The following is a 19,258-nucleotide window of genomic DNA, read 5'->3' as shown; positions in this document are numbered from 1 at the left end:
GTGAAATGATTTAATTATAGTATTCAGTGCTTTATTCCGTTACTAGTAGGATCAGTAGATAAATATTTCACAAAATTTGATTCCATCCATTCATATTTGTAGGGCGGCCATAGTGGTCGAACGCTACGGACGCAGATTCGAATCCTGCCTCGGGCATGGATGTGTGTGATGTCCTTAGGTTAGTTAGGTTTAAGTAGTTTTACGTTCTAGGGGACTGATGACCTGAGACGTTAAGTCCCATAGTGCTCAGAGCCATTTTTTTCGTAGTGGTCGAGCTGGCTGAGGTACCGTGTGGAATCCTCGTTCCAGTCCTTCTGTAACGGCCACGAGACCACTTAGCCTGCTATCAAATGAATGTAGCGAACTTTCTCGGGGGTAAAAGGCGACTGGGGTGGTCACCCTCATAGTGCTGCGGCGAAGAAAGGTAAAGGCTGCTCCACTTTCAGTCCTGCCAACATTTCCGTCACGAGCTGTGGGCCGCAGGCGGGGTGGGGTGTGGGTCGTGGTTTGAGGATAACCCTGTTATGCACAACACCAAACTACAGCGTGAGGAACCGTTCCCAACGATCGTGCAAAATGATTTAAAACAAGGATACTGTCGCATAGTCGAAATGTCTTATTTAAAGCCTCGCAGGGTAGCCGCGCAGTCTCAGGCGCCTTGCCACGGTTCGCGGGGCTCCCCTCGCTGGATGTTCGAGTCCTCCCTCGGGCATGGCTGTGCGTGTTGTCCTTAGCGTAAATTAGTTCAAGTTATATTAAGTAGTGTGTACGCTTAGGGAATGATGGCTCTGAGCACTATGGGACTTAACTTCAGTGGTTATCAGTCCCCTAGAACTTAGAACTACTTAAACCTAACTGACCTAAGGACATCACACACATCCATGCCCGAGGCAGGATTCGAACCTGCGACCGTAACGGTCGCTCGGCTCCAGACTGTAGCGCCTAGAACCGCTCGGCCACCCCGGCCGGCAGGGAATGATGGCTTCAGCAGTTTTATCCCACAGGAAGTTACCACAAATTTCCAAAATATTTCTTAAAAATGGTTCAAATGGCTCTGATCACTATGCGACTTAAGTTCAGAGGTCATCAGTCGCCTAGAACTTAGAACTAATTAAACCTAACGAACCCAAGGACATCACATACATCCAAGCCCGAGGCAGGATTCGAATCTGCGACCGTAGCGGTCGCTCGGCTCCAGACTGTAGCGCCTAGAACCGCACGGCTACTCCGGCCGGTAAAATATTTCTTATTTGAATGAATATTAATAGAGGTGGTTCAATTAAGCACGAAACTAACGGAAGCCACACGACTCATGCAGACAAATTAATTGGAGGAGAGATCTCTTAGTAACGAGAGGGAAAAAAGTCGTTATAAAAATACATTTATTGGCTTTAAACATGAAAATTAACCATTCATACATTAAAAAGAACAATTGGCAGACATGTCAGGAATCATAACTCTAACACACAACCTTGGCGTAGGTGGGTTGGGAGGATGAAACACAGTTTCGTTAATAATCCTCGGACATAACAAGTGACTGCCTAAGTTGTTTGTTACGTACTGAAAGCACACGGAAAGATAAAGGCGAACACGACGAGATTGCCAAAAGGCGCCCTGAGAGTAACCAGCTCGGTGCGCGACTATGAAACAGGTTTCTGTTCTCCTGGAAGAGGCGAGTCTACTCCACGTCTGAAGGGCATCAGCGGGTGCGACACAAGGAGCGGGGGAGGGGTGAGGGGTGAATACAGCACGCGGCGCGGCGGCTGTAGCGACTTGAGGACACGGTTCCAGCCCCCTCTCCGCATCTGATGCTCGACTGCACACATACTTCCAGCGGCATCATGGTTCGTCCCATCACACGTCTCTTAAGAGTCTCTCTCCTGTCCTAACCTCAAGTCACCGCTCCACCGAATTAAAAATCCAAGCCTTTACTGCCCGAAAATCTAAAGACCAGTGTGCCGGTATGAACACTCTACAACTTGGCTTTCTTCTTGCCAGACCGGAAACTCACTGCCTAATGAACACAGAGAGCCGGCCGCGCTAGCCGAGCGGTTCTAGGCACCTCAATCCGGAACTGCGCGACTGCTACGGTCGCAAGTTCGAATCCTGCCTCGGGCATGGATGTGTGTGATGTCCTTAGGTTAGTTAGGTTTAAGTAGTTCTAAGTTCTAGGGGACTGGTGACCTCAGATGTTGAGTCCCATAGTGCTCAGAGCCATTTGAACCAATTTTGAACACAGAGACTGCGGTTCAAAAGTACGTAACTCAATCAAGCAATCTCCTACCCTCCTCTGTCTCATTATTCCCAATCCAACAAGCGGTCACGCAGAACCAGGAGACTTCTCCAGTTCCACGACATGGTTCTGCAACAGATGAACGCCAAATCTTAAAAGTGAGAGAGATTGAGCCAATAGGATTTATGTACTCTGAAAATTTTGAACAAGCCGCGGACTCAACGACGCCTTCCACACAGAGCCAACGAAGTCACGTGTGTGTACCATTTTTTTCTCTTAGTCATGTCACAGAACTCTAAGAATTAATTTTCCCCGGAAATGGAAAAAAATCATTAAGATGGAAATGCTTTCACGCTACGTGCATCACCATTCCCAACATAGGCGGCTCCTTTTATTCCGTCAAAAAAGTTAAAACCTCTGTGGCATGCAGCATAGACAGACGGCGAAAAAGATGTGATTTTACCAGCAGGATACTACACGGAGGTATTACAAGGATTTTCAACTTATGTCCTTTCGTTTTTCGTATACGCAACATACACCACCACGTTAATAAAAACAGACTGTTCATGATAGAGCACATTAATTATTTTATATCAAGTATGCTTGTATGACAATGGCGAGATGCCAATAAATTAAAAACTCATCTAAATGCCTTGCTGGGGGAATTTATATGTCCTATACACCAGTACAATATCGTCTCTGCAGAACGCAAAAAACAATCCATGTGATACAGAAAATATTAAATCCAGAGACACAAATTAGTGTGAAGATTACTTCTTGTTGTGTTGGCAGAAGAGCCAACACCGTGTTACTAGAGGAGGCCGAAATGCACGCTTTTTAGCTCACGCGGGCTGGCGTGAGGAGGGAAGGACTATACTGACGTGAGGTCTCGAACATGACAAGGAATTATAATGCAGAAAGTGGACGTATTTAGTTTGATACTTAACTTTAATCCATTAATGATGAACGTCGTTCTTGAAGGTACATGATTCACAATATTATTTGTTCAGAATACATTCGTAGCAACTGAATATGGCGTCTCGCTGGGTCGTAGCTGAAGGCTATGCTAAACTGTCGTCTCGGCAAATTAAAGCGTATGTAGACACTGAACCATCGCTAGCAAAGTCGGCTGTACAACTGGGGCAAGTGCTAGGGAATCTCTCTAGACTAGACCTGCCGTGTGGCGGCGCTCGGTCTGCAATCACTGATAGTGGCGACACGCGGGTCCGACGTATACTAACGGACTGCGGCCGATTTAAAGGCTACCACCTAGCAAGTGTGGTGTCTGGCGGTGACACCACACTTCTCATTAGAAAAACAGAGCATCTCGCCATCGGCAGACGTCTATAATTTGCGAAACGACTCCTATTCTTTGACAGCTGTAGATTAAGAAAGAGTTTTTAGTGGTTCTGAAAAACCTGTGCTGCCTGAAACTAACGAAGCTTACGTTTTTCCAGCTCACCCAAAAGTGAAACTGTTCATCATGCAAGGCGGTATACAGAGCTTAAACGAAGCAGCGTTCCGGTCCATACCGCTGATCGCCGTACCGTTCTTCTCTGACCAGCGTCACAACTGCGCCAAGATAAACGCAGCAGGTATTGGTGTCCGAATTTACCTCAAGGACATCACCAAGGAATCTGTCCTTGATGCCATACACAAAGTTGTGGAAGACCCCAGGTAAGTAGCGTAAATGATAGACGTCTTTATTATAAGCACGGTCCACAAAGATACACTCATGTTCAGAAAAAAAAACAGAACATCTTGAACGAGTAGATATAGAACATTCATATTCTGTGATGAATGTGTGGGTGCTATTCCGTCATTCTGAGCAACAGATTAATCTGAGATGTACCCTTTACAGTGTGGCTCCTGCAAGTTGCAATTTCCACCCCCACACTACTACAGAAGTCAGACAGTAGCTCCTAACGTTCTAAAGAGAAATGCCTGAATAAATATCTTCTGGAGTCGTCCGCTATAAGGTAATGACACAAAAATTCACAAAATTTCTTACGTAACTATTGGGATACTTGGGTACTAGAGTAGTGCTAGTTAGTGTAAGAAAAACATGAAACTTACGAAAATTATTATTTTTTGCAAAACTTCTGAGAAATCACGATGACACTTTTAGTTATGAACTGAACAAATTTTTTCCGGGTTCTTTGCGGAATGTGAAGTTACCCCTTAATGATGGGATTCGCTAATCAAATTTCTACACAAAGTTTAAGATTGTTACTGACCTGGCACAATGGCTGAGAGCTGCACCTGTTCGAATAATTATCCTTTAGAATGTTGCTAGGTACGGTCGAGGCTGTCACGTGTGAAATGCCTGTTGCTTTTAAGAAGAAGTTGAAGCATTTCCTACTATCATCCGCATAAAATTCTCCACAAAATTAATGTGCAAGGCCAATCCTCTCATCTGTCAAATAGCAAAGCTAGCGTCTCCTATCTTGCTCCTGAGATGCCTTCCTCTTCATCTATCTCTATTAGCCACACAGTCTCCTTTTCCTTTATATTTTCCTTAATTATGTTTCATCATGTCTCTCTATTCTTCTCCTCCCTTCACCATGAGTCTCCCTCATACTCCCTGCTGCCAGCACTCCTATCTAAAATCTTTCTCTTCAATAATGTATTTTTCGAGGTGTACCTTTCTAATTGTTTATCTCACTTTTTGTATTAGATTTAGTTTAACATGCCTACTAAAACATAAGACTGTAAAATAAGCAGAATGCCTGGTTAGATGTAAGAGAGGGCCTGATGGCCCTAATCTTGCTAGGTTAAATAAATAAATAAATAAATAAATGCAGTGAAGTGCACTGTTGTGGAAGAAATCTGGGGCTTACAAGAGCTGTAGCGCACAATACCGTAAGCTGCGGTGACTGCTGTCTGCGCCACTCGCTACTGACAAATAAGATAACTCTCGCTCTATCTGGATTGACCTTCACCAATAAAACTCTCCCTACACCTTGATGAAGTCAAGGACTCCTATTCGCCCCTAGTCTAACTATTGGCGTGGTACACCTATGAGGTAACCAGTCCACCGCTATGCCACTCAAAAATTCGCTCGCAGGCGTTTAACTATAACTCTGTCCGTTCACACTGCACAATAAGTGTGTTGGCCAACACAGTGAACAACGCTTAATCGCAAGGACTCAATATAGAGAGTCGCACTCCGATTCGCTCTCGACAGAGGTGCTCTCCCAGTGAAGTACTGAGGAGAGACTTGTTCCTCGCTCCAAGAGCGACAACGGAACGGCGCCTCTCCACGCCAGACGTGAAGGGGTATATCTTTCGGTCTCTTCCATTACTCCTTCAGCTCAAGGCGTCAGTAACATCGTCTGCCAATCAGCATTGCTCTTCTAAAACGGGAGAATGACTTTTCGTTTAAGGCGACCAATCCTGAAATCTGTAGTATCAGCGTTTGTCATTTGCTGTGTCCCTGTGAAAATCTCTGAAACTGCATGCTATGTGTACAGAATGCGTAGGCTAGCCGCTCCCACACAGTGTACCGGAATTTGCTTTTACGCCGATCAAGGGGTCGTTCCTCCTTTCCCTCAGGCGAACGCTGTCCGCTCCACGGGCGGCCACCGACCGACGTAGATGTGTTGGGACTGGCCTCCTGGGGTGCGGTTGCCTCTCTCGAACTAAAAGCTCCTGTGACCGTCGTGTCTGGAATGAATGTGTGTACCCCTGCCTCGAGTATTTCATCCACGGTGCGCACTTGCGATTCATTAGTTATTTGCATATCGTTTACATGAATTCATATAACATTGACTTTATCTTATCGAGTTTGGGTTCGAATGAAGCTTCTTGATGTGCGGAATATGATAGTGAGAGCGGAATATGTAAGCAATGAAGGTCAGGAGACCATGACGTGTTACAGTATTCACACGACGTGTACATTAGTATGTTGTACAGAAATGATTAGCAATGCAGTGGTCTCGGTTCAGTGCGTGTCCTGTTGCCTAGCAGGCACAGGGTCCGCCAAGGCCCTTGGTAACTTGCTCCATCCGTGATGCCATCAACGCTTATCATGTGCGAATGGTGTTCAGTGATGTAGCCATCAATGCTGCATTTTCTTGGTTCCGAATTTAATCTGTGGCAGCTGGCGCTAGGTCACAGATCTGCGCCTGTCGTTTCAATATATCCCACACATTTTCGATTCTTGACAAGTCAGGTGATCTGGCGGGCCAGGGCAAAAGGCTGACATCCTATGGCACCAAAATTCAAGTGTTTGTGCACCAAGATGCGGTCATGCATTGTCTTGCTGAAAAATGGCGTCTGGGGTGTTGCGCAACAAGAGTGTGGGTATGGGTCGCTGGCTGTCGTTCACATACGTCACGATGATCACAGAGCCCTGGACACGCAAGGACTGTGGTCTGTGCTTGCACCCGATAGCACCCCACATTATAAGACGTTAAGCTGGCGCTATGTGGCTTGTGTGAATACAGTCACTCTGATTCCGCTCACGCTGTCTGCGTGGAACAAAAATGCAGCCATCATTTTCGGATATTCAGAGCCAGAATTCCTCCAGAATCGCTATCTGATGCCATTCCTGACCCCAGTGGCGTCGTTCCATACATCATTGCTATTTAGCATGTTTCTGCACATTCGTCAAAGGTAGTCGGAGAAGTGGAAGAAGCACACGTAACCCATACCGTAATAAACAGCGGCGGTTTGTCACCAGTGATAGTGTTTGATATATTCCATTGTTCCACTGTTGCGACAGAGCCTAGGAGGACGTAGGTCTGTCCTGCCATACCATTCGGACGAGGTGTCGATCTTCTCAGGGAGTAGCCTGGGTTGTGCGACGTGACCCATCTCGTCGTATTCTATGCCCTCCCGTTAACCATTCTGCACACACCCGTTGCACTGCCCAAACAATTCGTCCCGCACGAACAGTAGTTTCCCGGATGCATGCTTCACATTCTCTCACGCCAATAATGCACCCTGTTTCCAAAAAAATGGTTCAAATGGCTCTGAGCACTATGGGACTCAACATCTGAGGTCATCAGTCCCCTAGAACTCAGAACTACTTAAACCTAACTAACCTAAGAACATCACACACATCCATGCCCGAGGCAGGATTCGAATCTGCGACCGTAGCGGTCGCGCGGTTCCAGACTGTAGCGTCTAGAACCGCTCGCCTACTCCGGCCGGCGCACGCTCTTTCAGACTCATTGATCTGGCGGTACGATTCGCACATATCTCTGCGAGGCACCCTACACGTCTGTTCAAGTCACACTGACCCAGCACCTTCGGTTTATAGCGACAACGAGAGCCGCGTGCATATTTTACCGGTAGGTGGTGTTGCGCGGCGATATCGATGTTGAACTTGAACCTGCGACATGGTTCAAATGCTAATCATTTCTGTAGAACATACTAATGTACGTGTCCTGTCAATATGAACGTTCTATCTCTGGTCGTTCTAGGTGATCTGCTTTTTTGTCTGAACGTGAGTGTACAGTAGAAGGAATTTAGGCTTACTGCTGCTAATTTATTGCCCAGTTCTCTGAAACGCTCGACCAGTTAAAAAAGATGGATTAGCTCATTGTAACTGAAAACCTTTACAGTTTGTGCAATGAATAGTTGAATTTATACTGTTTTCCAATGAAGCATGTTTACCGTCATATTATAAAATTAGTTAGTTATTCATCTAAGGTCTTGCTAAATATTGTTAAAAGATAACCAAGAAAATATCAGGACTGAATAAAACTATTCCTTCTTCTCCCCAGTCTCTCACTGATACTGTTCTGTATGTAAGCTGGACAGATTATGCAGACATAGACAACGACCAGGCATTATGCTTTAATGGTTAGTAAAAGGTATCAGTGCAGGTGAACAAGCAAATGCGGTATGTAAGGACGAACGTGCAGATCTGAAGTGCCAAATTTATTAATGCTGGTGTCTACGCAACATTATCGTAATTTCTACTGGAAGATATAATGCATTTATAATGTACACAATCAAGGAAAGATGCCGAACCCAGTTACAGTTTGTTAGCTGTTTCGCTAACAAAGATTCCGCTATTTGTGTTGGAAAGTTTGGAGAAGCTTATTCAAAGTCAGCTATACAGAATTGTCCTAATATAGTTCACTGTGTTAAAACAAATAAGGTGTCTGATCTAAAGTTATGCTTTCTGAGCGCATGTTAATTGCTGTTGTAATGAAGTTTACTGCACCAAGAATTGATGATACACCCGTCTTGATGCATTGTATATGCAGATGAAGAATTCAGAAGACAGTGTCGTGTAGAATATAGGTTTGCAGTTCTGCGGTGTCGTCTGTTGCGTTACGTATTTGACCAGCCTATGAGAAATATGAGGTGTGTTATATATACATACGTGGGTCCGGACGTACAGATATTAATGTTGTGGTTGGCAGAAGAGCCAACACGGTGTTACTAGAGGAAGCCGAAAGGCACGCGTTTTAGCTCACGCAGGCTGGCGTGAGGTCTAGAACAGGACAAGGAAACTAGAATTTAGAAAAACGGACGTAGCTGGTGGAATACTTAACTTTAATCCATTAATGATGAATGTCGTTCTTGACGGTACATGATTCACAATATCAATAGTAACTGAATATGGCGCCTTGCTAGGTCGTAGCAAATGACGTAGCTGAAGGCTATGCTAACTATCGTCTCGGCAAATGAGAGCGTATTTTGTCAGTGAACTATCGCTAGCAAAGTCGGCTGTACAACTGGGGCGAGTGCTAGGAAGTCTCTCTAGACCTGCCGTATGGCGGCGCTCGGTCTGCAATCACTGATAGTGGCGACAGACGGGTCCGACGTATACTATCGGACCGCTGCCGATTTAAAGGCTACCACCTAGCAAGTGTGGTGTCTGGCGGTGACACTACAATTGATGAAAGCTGATGGTGCATAGTTGACTTTGATGAAAGCTGCCGCAAAATTTACGTTGAGAACGATGCAGGTCGATAACAGCTGAAACCTTATGAGCCATAGGGGTCTGTCATGACGAGATCGTGCACTAGAGGAATAATGGTTCTTGGGGGCCATGAGTGCAGGAAAGATGGTGTCTTAAAATTCTTAATAGAATCCTGTGTTACATTTCATTCCCTGTCAAAGCACGAGGGCTGATACTGTTAAAGGTTATATGTATATCGAAGTGTGACATTAAGATGAACAGTCCCTTTAGTGAATTAAGCAGAAATAGGCTGTGGGACACAAACGCAAACACCATACCCGCCATACGTTAGTTTATATGACGACGACTGGGGGAATATAATAGCAATCCAGCACCACTAGGTCGCAGGCAAGAGAAAAATGTGGAAATCAGCAAATTCCCATTGTTTTTCGATTAATCTCGCTTACGCATTTCATACCGAAATACTCTCATGTATGTTAGGCATAATCTGGCAGCTCGTATTGATGAGCGGCTTTGCACCAGATGTGCTGAGCTCAATCCGAGCAGAAAACAACTTCCTCACTGAGGTTACTGCCACTCCATCAGAATACTTCTGACGCCGGGTTTAAATGTAACGATTGCCATCCACTTGGCTTCTACCACTGCCCTTTTTACATGCACAGTACCTGGCATGTCGCTCATCGAGTATGTGTGGGATGTAGTTGGTTAGCAATTTGATCGTCACAGTACTGCTGCTACCAAAGTTAATGGTACGCAGAGTCTGACCCGTTCTCATTGAGCAAACATTCCACGACCTTGTGCAGGCTCCTCTCGATTCCATGCCAAGTTATTTAGATGCTCTCATCACAGCGCTTGTGGTTGCACATCGTACTGAATCTCAAAGTCACAACACGTACTGTTATGTAATGATAAATACGTACACTACGTGATCAGAAATATCCGGACACCTGGCTGAAAATAACTTACAAGTTCGTGGCACCTTTCATCGGTATTGCTAGAATTCAATATCGTGCCAGCCGCTGAGGCCGAGCGGATCTAGGCGCTTCAGTCCGTAACCGCGCGACCGCTACGGTCGCAGGATCGAATCCTGCCTGGGGCATAGATGTGTGTGATGTCCTTAGGTTAGTTATGTTTAAGTAGCTCTAAGTTCTAGGGGACTGCTGACCTCAGATGTTAAGTCCCATAGTGCTCAGAGCCATTTGAACCATTTTTAAATATCGTGTCGGCCAACCCTTAGCCTTGATCACAGCTTCCACTCTCGCAGGCATACGTTCAATCAGGCGCTGGAAGGTTTCTTGGGGAATGACAGCCCATTCTTCACGGAGTGCTGCACTGAGGAGAGGTATCGATGTCGGTCGGTGACGCCTGGCACGAAGTCGGCGTTCCAAAACATCCTAAAGGAGTTCTACAGGATTCAGGTCAGAACTCTGTGCAGGCCAGTCCATTACAGGGATGTTATTGTCGTGTAACCACTCCGCCACAGGCCGTGCATTATGAACATGTGCTGGATCGTGTTGAAAGAATCAATCGCTATCCCCAAATTACTCTTCAACAGTGGGTAGCAACAAGGTGCTATGTAAGCCTGTGCTGTGATAGTGCCACCCAAGACAACAAGAGGTGCAAGCCCCCTCCATGAGAAACACGACCACACCATAACATCACCGCCTTCGAATTTTACTGTTATCACTACACACGCTGGCAGATGATGTTCACGGGCCATTTTCCATATCTAGTCTCGGCCATCGGATCGCCACATTGTGTACCGTGATTCGTTAGTCCACACAACGTTTTTCCACTATTCAATCGTCAATCATTACACAAAGTGAGTCGTCATTTGCCATTTACCGTCGTCATGTGTTGCTTATGAGTAGCCGATGGAACTAGCAAATCCAAGTTCTCTCACCTCCCGCCTAACTGTCATAGTACTTGCAGTGGATCCTGATGCAGTTTGGAATTTCTGTGTGGTGGTCTGAATAGATATCTGCCTACTAGACATTACAACCCTCTTCAACTGTCGGCGGTCTCTGTTAGTCAACAGACGTGGTGGGCCTGTACGCTTTTGTGCTGTCCGTGTCCCTTCACGTTTCCACTTCACTCTCGAATCGGAAACAATGGACCTAGGGATGTTTAGGAGTATAGAAATCTCGCGTACAGACGCAACACCGATTCAGCTGACCACGTTCGAAGTCCGTGAGTTCCGCGGAGCGCCTCATTCTGCTCTCTCACGATGTCTAATGACTACTGAGGTCGCTGATATGGAGTACCTGGCAGTAGGTGGCAGCACAATGCTCGTGATACGAAAAACATATGCAGTTGGGAGTGTTCGGATACTTTTGATTACATAGTGTATGTATTATTACGTGCTAGAACACAATCTTGCTCTGGTATTCAGCCTGACGGATGCTTTGATGCTTCTCTCCACTATAGGCTATCCTGCGGAAGCGTCTTCATCTCCGCACAGCCACTGCAACAAACGTCCATTTGCGTCTGCTCTTTGGTTTGAAGTCTTGGCATCCTTCTACAGTTTTTATCCCCCACACTTCCCTCGATCAACAAACTGATGATTGCTGGATGCTTCGGAACGTATACCATCAACCAGTTCCTTCTTTAGTTCGAGTTCCACAAATATCTGTTTTTCAATTCGACTCAGTACCTATTCATTAGTTAGTCGATCTGCACCATTTTTCTGTAGTATTCTATTCTTGGTTTAATGGTCACCATCCAAGTTTAACTTCTATACAGTGCCATAGTCCAAATAAATACCTATAGAAGAGGCTTCCTAACACTTTATGTTTGATGTTAACAAATTTAGGTTTTTCCTAAATGCTTTTCTTGCTATTGCTGTTTCGCTCTCTACTTCATCTTCCATTTGCCTTTTTAATGCTCAAATAGCAAAACTCATCTATTACTTTCACTGTCTCATTTCCTCAGCTAATTTCCTGCATTCCATTACCTTTGTTTCACGTTTGTGGATGTTCTTCTTATAACTTCTTTTCAACTGCTCTTCCACGTTCTCTGCCATCTGTGATAGAATTACAATGTCAGTGGCAACCTCCAAGTTTTATTTGTCCTTTACTTTTAATTCCGTTTCAAATTTTCTACTTGCTTTCCTTAACTGCAAGCTGCTCATATTGTCGTGTGTATATTTTATAGTGAAGGGCAGTCACAATAAGACTAGCCCGACTAAAATACGAGTATTCCATGTGTCTTAAGGGAGGCATCCTGTGGTGTGCGAACTGTAAGACTTTCGGTACACACACCATCAGATTACTTGACTTGTCGCTCTAACGAAGTAGGCGAGTGTCAGCAATATGTCACGTGGTCTTATCGTGGCGTGTTTATCTTCTGACATCAGGTCAGACGATAGAAATGCCACTTGCACGCTTAGAGTAACAGATTGATGGTGACCAAAATTGACAATCTGAAGTTCCTTTGGTCTTGGTACGTTAATCTTATTCTCACATATCTCTGATACTTGAAAAAGTGTCTATACATTTATCTTCTACATCTACATCTACATGACTACTCTGCAATTCACATGTAAGTGCTTGGCAGAGGGTTCATCGAACCACAATCATACTATCTCTCTACTATTCCACTCCCGAACAGCGAGCGGGAAAAACGAACACCTAGCCCTTTCTGTTCGAGCTCTGATTTCTCTTATTTTATTTTGATGATCATTCCTACCTATGTAGGTTGGGCTCAACAAAATATTTTCGCATTCGGAAGAGAAAGTTGGTGACTGAAATTTCGTAAAAAGGTCTCGCCGCGACGAAAAATGTCTATGCTGTAATGACTTCCATCCCAAGTCGTGTATCATATCTGCCACACTCTCTCCCCTATAACGTGATAATACAAAACGAGCTGCCCTTTTTTGCACCCTGTCGATGTCCTCCGTCAATCCCACACCGCGCAGCAATATTCTAACAGAGGACGAACGAGTGTAGTGTAAGCTGTCTCTTTAGTGGACTTGTTGCATCTTCTAAGTGTCCTGCCAATGAAACGCAACCTTTGGCTCGCCTTCCCGACAGTATTATCTATGTGGTCCTTCCAACTGAAGTTGTTCGTAATTTTAACACCCAGGTACTTAGTTGAATTGACAGCCTTGAGAATTGTACTATTTATCGAGTAATCGAATTCCAACGGATTTCTTTTGGAACTCATGTGGATCATCTCACACTTTTCGTTATTTAGCGTCAACTGCCACCTGACACACCATACAGCAATATTTTCTAAATCGCTTTGCAACTGATACTGGTCTTCGGATGACCTTACTAGACGGTAAATTACAGCATCATGTGCGAACAGTCTATATACAGGAATATGATAATCTTCTTAGGTGCAGACTGAAACTTGACTATAGACTGGTACAAACTAATGCAGACTTGTACAGACTGGTGCAGACAAGTGCAGACTGACTAATTGGAGGTCTGAACACTCGTTATAATACCTCGCGCGTTCAGGTATCACTGCGCGAGTGTGATCCACGAGGAGAAAAGGTTCTATTCTAGCAGCAATCTCATTGGCTGCATTACATATTATTACGTAGATCGGTGGAAGCAGAATTAGGTCCGTCTCTAAGGCAGCACCATCTCGTAGTGCGGAGACAGACGAGCGCTGCGCCTGTGCTGTTGTGCTTAGCGGGGCGCGCTCTAGCGGGAAAGTTGTGTACGCGCTGACTATGCGGAACTATGTACACAACACATCCGAACTCACATCGTCAGCATAGGGGCACCTTAAGGTGCGTGGAATAGTTGCTGCGCCAGTATTACTTTGCCCGTCCTGTACAAAGTGACTTCCTGTCTCATGTATCGTGCTCGGTGTTCTTATTTTGATAGGAGTTGTTATAGCTTCAGACCTGATAGTGTGACGTCCTAAAGTTGTACGTTTGAGTTGAAAATCCAAAGTTTTCAGTGTCTGTCTTTTACTTGCAGCTACAAGGAGAGGATGGCGCAGTATTCTCGGCTGTTCCGCGAGCACCGCGAGCAGTCTGTGGAGACGGCGGTGTGGTGGCTGGAGTACGTGGTCCGCCACAAGGGAGCGCCGCACCTGCGCAGCGCCGCCCTGGACCTCCGCTGGTGGCAGCTCCTGCTGCTCGACGTCACCGCCTTCGTGCTGGCCGCCGCCGCAGCTGCCGTCACCGCCCTCTGGTTTGTGGCCAGGACGGTGCTGGCCGCCTTCACAGCGCGGACGCACAAGCTCAAGACTCACTGAGCCACTCCTACCAGCGACAGGTTACAGTAGCGTGATGTACAAAGTTACCGCAAAGAATGCTGCATCGAATAATTGATCAAATATTGTGATGATCCCTTCATTAAGGCAACATCGGGACTCTAATTATGTGGTGATTTACTGTAAACACAACCACAAACAATAGCCTTAAGTGTGGTATTTGCCATCGACGGAAGTAAAGTGGACTGGTTTGAGCTGCAAGAATGTAATTAATGTATATCATTGTTGTTTGCATTTCAAGACAACACATTTGTTTTCGACCATTGGTGGTAGTTACCGCGCAAGGTGGCGCAGTTGTAAGAAAATGGACTCTTATTCTGGAGGACGCCAGCTCAAATTCACGTCCGGTCTTTCCTGATTTCAGTAAATCGCTTAAGGGAAATATTACGATGGTTCCTTTGAAGGACAAAGTTGATTACTTCCTCAACACGAACTTGTATTCCTTACATGAACTCGTCTTCGATGGGACACTGAAATCTTACCTTCCACTTTTATTGTAGTGTTGTGGTGACGGGTTCGTTAGTGGAGGTAGATGGGCGGCATAGGTCATGAAGTCCGTCCCTGGTAGCTGAGTGGTGGTTAGTTGCCCTCTGTAATAAAAAAAAACTGAGTTAATGGGTCAACGACGAACTAAAACGGGTGTCTTCCGACGTCCGCCTCGAGAACGAAAAGAGATTTTTTTTAAAAAATGGTCAGCGTGACAGAATGTCAATCCTAAGGTTCCGGATTGTATTCCCGGCTGGATCGGAGATTTTCTCTGCTGGGGGACTGGGAATTGTGTTGTCCTAATCATCATCATTTCATCCCCATCGACGCGCAGGTCGCCGAAGTGGTGTCAACTCGAAAGACCTGCACCAGGCGAACGGTCTACTCGACGGGAGGCCCTAGCCACACGACATTATAATTATTATAGGTCACGAACAGCTCTGTGGCAGTTTAATCCTTAATTTTGGTAGATAGTTCATATCGAACACCCGATGCACTGTGCACGATGTGCGGACGGGACGTAGCCAGCAGTCGCTACACCCAGCTTGACTCGGTGGCCGTGCTATGTGGTGGACACCTGCTGTTGGGGCGGCTTTGACCCACTGGGCTTCAGGCTGGAAGACCGCCCCAGCGTATGGAGGACGCCGTGTGGTGCGGTGGCTGGTGGGGCCTCAGTTAGACCCTCTTCTCATTGATGCTGCAGCTACACACACAGGCCGGCGGACCTCTCAGGCTGGTGGTGGATCTATGGCGGTCTCATGCCAGAAGCCCACAGTACAGTGGACGCTGTCTCAACAAATCGCCAAATCGCAGCCCTAGCCTGGCTGTGTGGCTACTATTCACATGCACCAGGGCGGGAACGTTGTTGACTGGACACACCAGGTGTCGCGTACATCACTTGCTGTACCGTCACCAAAGCGTCTCACTTTACAGTAATACCGTTGATCGTTGACCAATGGGCCGTGTTGACGTACCGAGACAAATACCGCGTCGAGACGCTGTGCTGGCTGCTCGCAGCATTACCGCAACCATAGCAATCGCGGAAAATAACCCTTACCTCGGATCGCGCCGCTACAGTAGTTAACCTTTACAAAGTTCCATATCAACTGCAATACAACTGTAGTGTTTGCACTAGCATCTGAAGGTGCCTGGCAGATTGGGACACAAATATGGGACCTTCGCCTCTCGTGCGTAAGTGCTCTACCGACTGAGCTATCCGAGCACAACTCACGACCTGCCCTCACAGCCTGATTTTCCCCAGAATCCCGTCTCCTACAGTGAATAGCTCAACCAATAGAGCATTTGCCAGTGAAAGGCAAGGATACCAGGAGGTCTGAACCCCGATCTGGCACAGTTTGATTCTATCACAAAGTTCCAAATCAGCATACACTCCACTGCAGAGTGAAAATTATTTCTGTGTACCAGCATTTGCGAGAGTGTTTTATATCCTGTTTTCCTTCGCCAGTGTGTGTGCAGCAAGCTACACCTAGCGAGGAAAGTCCTTGGCTGTCTCTGCTACAGCTGTAAGCTCTGTGTGTCGATAATTCGACCATAGCATAAGTTATATGAAATGTTAGTCCTTCAGTCTTATCACACAGTATTTTGTTTCTGAAAATTGCATTTTTTGTCTTTCTTATAGCAATACATTCATTCATGTATGTTGTTCTGTGATTGCACTATTCTTTCTCACGCCATACCCTTCCCAAACTATATGCACTGCGTCTTCAGGCCACAAATGGCCCATCGGCACCATCAGACCGCCGTATCATCCTCAGTTGAGGATGCAGATAAGAGGGACGTGTGGTCAGCACACCGTTCTCCCCGTCGTTACGATGGTTTTCTTTGACCGGAGCCGCTACTATTTGGTCGAGTAGCTCCTCAATTGGCATCACGAGGCTGAGTGCACCCCGAAAAATGGCAACAGCGCATGGTGGCTGGATGGTCACCCATCCAAGTGCCGGCCACGCCCGAGAGCGCTTAACTTCGGTGACCTCATGGCAACCGGTGTATCCACTGTGGCAAGGCCGTTGCCCGCACTATATGCGTATATGGACAGTACTGTTCATCATTTATAGTCATCGTACACTGCTTACAGTTGTAATTATATTGTGTCTGCTAGACTGATGACTATCACAGCTAATGCAAACTGACCATCACATAAAATAAAATAAAAAAACCTCGCGTAATGAAACACTGATATAAATACTTCAGTCTCAAGTATATGGATCGTAGTGCTTTCGTCATGACAATGTCACACTCCATCAACATACCATTGTTTGAACCAAAACAATTAATCCCTTTTCCATCACACACGAGGGTTGAAAAGAAAACAATAATATGCCCCTCCTATTAATCTTTTCTCTGGTATTGCTATCCTGTTTGTTAGCTATTACTTTGAGAGAAATGGAGCATTGCTAGACCAACTTTAGCTCATTTTCGTCGGTATATTTCATCACCAGGCGGTGTACAGTCAGTGCATCGACGCAGACAGACCTGCGACTGTTACGCACCGTATGGGGGAGTGCGGCGTAATTGTCTCTAACTTGTCGTCACTGCCTGCACCCCTAAGCCTTGAGGAAGTTTAAGTGCCTCACAGAAAGGCCTTCTACACGTTCTTGTCAGTGTTCTCCCCCATTCCACTTTTCAGAATCGCCCTCGGACGTAACCTTCCTTTGCTTCTTCAGCTTAGATTCTTCATTTCACCCATCAAATAATTTCCGACCAATTCTTGTTGCTGTTGACTAAAACCCTCCATTCCCATATTAAAGGAAACACCCGCTCGCTTAAATATGTTTCCCATAAAAGCAGTCCAGGTTAATGCTTTGTTTTCAGTCTCCCTCCAATAATTTGTAAACTGCATGCTTTGTTGAATCATCGTAATTTTCGCTTCGATGCTCCTCCATCGTCCACTATCATTGACATGCAGATCAATAACTTGCTAAGTTTCTCTCTTCTGCACAAACAGTGGCGTCGGGAAACCATTCCTCGGGCACCACTGTGGTTTCAATAATGACATTGTTACGGAATGAGTATTAGTTGTTAAATTTTGATTCCGACTTTGAGCAGTTTAATTCAATGTAGTTACACGGTTTCCTGCAGCACTGTGTCGAAAACAGTACCTCATGTATTAATACTATTTTCTGTAAATGTTGTGATATTTTATGCAAATTTGTTAAATAGACTGAATATCAATAAAGTTTTGTGTTCTTCTCTGAAATATAGTCCTTTTCAATTAATTACACGTTGAACATTTATTCTATACATTAGAGCTTTACTTTTGTTTGTTTATATCATTATGTGTACAGATGATAAGAAAGCGTGCTAGAATGTTGATAAAATAAATAAGAATCATGGGCAGTATGTCATTCGTCACGAAGTTTAACAATATATGACGATAATAATTTCGGGCGGCGAGCTATAGTTACATTGCGATTTAATACACGGTGTACTATTTTAAATCTCCGGTGCCGACTTGCTCCACTAAGCTTAAATAAAATTTTCTGGGAAGTGACGGAACACCGTTCCGGCGCCTGCCCGCCAAAATTATTCCATGGCTACACGTTCCATTCGCACATGGAACGCGGGAAGAATGACTACTTAAATTCCTCTGGGCCGTGCTCGCTGCAATTAGCCTCGTCACCGCAGCACCTACGGGAACAATACATATAAGTGACTGTAGCATATACTAGGTTACCGAATAATGTTTATTCTTGAAATTTTGTAAATAGCTTTTAATGCGAAGGTTCCAGTGTATCAACAAGGCTGCTAGTTGGGGTTTTCCCGACATTACGTAGTATTCTACCTTGAGTCAAACAGTCACATGGCCTTTTGTGATGGAGAATTTCTCCACTGCTAATTAATATAGCACATTTTAGTGACAAACGGTCCCTGTAACGTCGATTTAATGTAACTTGTCTGAATGATTTTTGTATGTATCTAAGTATCGACACAAATGTAAAGAAAATGTAGCATAACTATATGTATGCCATGTTTTATGTTATTTGTGTGTAACGTCAAGGTAAAACAGAGTACTTTGTTTCAATGACTGGAATTTAATCCTTGTTGTTCTTTCGAAGACGGAAGGGAGAGTTGATAACGATCAGCTGAACACAGGAGGTTGAAGTGTGAAGACGACCTGGGGAGATATATCAGAGTGTTAGCGACATTTTGTGTAAAGAATTGAATTTCTTTGTGGTAAAAACTGTATCATCTAATGTGGAGTAACGAGACAAGATGGCGGTGGAATACGTCGTAAATGAAACAAATTACTGCATAATGTTAATTACTCCAACTGCTGTTCACACCACTCTCTGACTGATAAATCATCTTCAAAACTCTACAGAAAGGAGATTTAAATGCATCTTGCTAAGATACACAGACACTCAGTTTTCAAGTATAACAACGGATGCCCATGTGACAATATA

The 19,258-nt window shown here is 45.1% G+C and overlaps 1 protein-coding gene across 1 annotated transcript in view; it reads left to right on the top strand.

The window, feature by feature from the left end:
* The window catches only part of LOC126282179 (UDP-glucosyltransferase 2-like), a 62,079-nt gene extending 44,009 nt beyond the window's left edge, over positions 1-18,070 (top strand). The window contains exons 6-7 of the mRNA XM_049981708.1: positions 3,691-3,910; positions 14,051-18,070. Coding sequence (XP_049837665.1) covers positions 3,691-3,910; positions 14,051-14,330 — 500 coding nt within the window. The 3' untranslated portion in view covers positions 14,331-18,070. The remainder of the gene's footprint in view (positions 1-3,690; positions 3,911-14,050) is intronic.
* The last annotated feature ends 1,188 nt before the right edge of the window (positions 18,071-19,258 follow it).

Source organism: Schistocerca gregaria, chromosome 7 (assembly GCF_023897955.1).
Source record: "Schistocerca gregaria isolate iqSchGreg1 chromosome 7, iqSchGreg1.2, whole genome shotgun sequence".
Classification (NCBI taxonomy): domain Eukaryota; kingdom Metazoa; phylum Arthropoda; class Insecta; order Orthoptera; family Acrididae; genus Schistocerca; species Schistocerca gregaria.
This window is presented reverse-complemented; position numbering and strand designations above follow the sequence as displayed.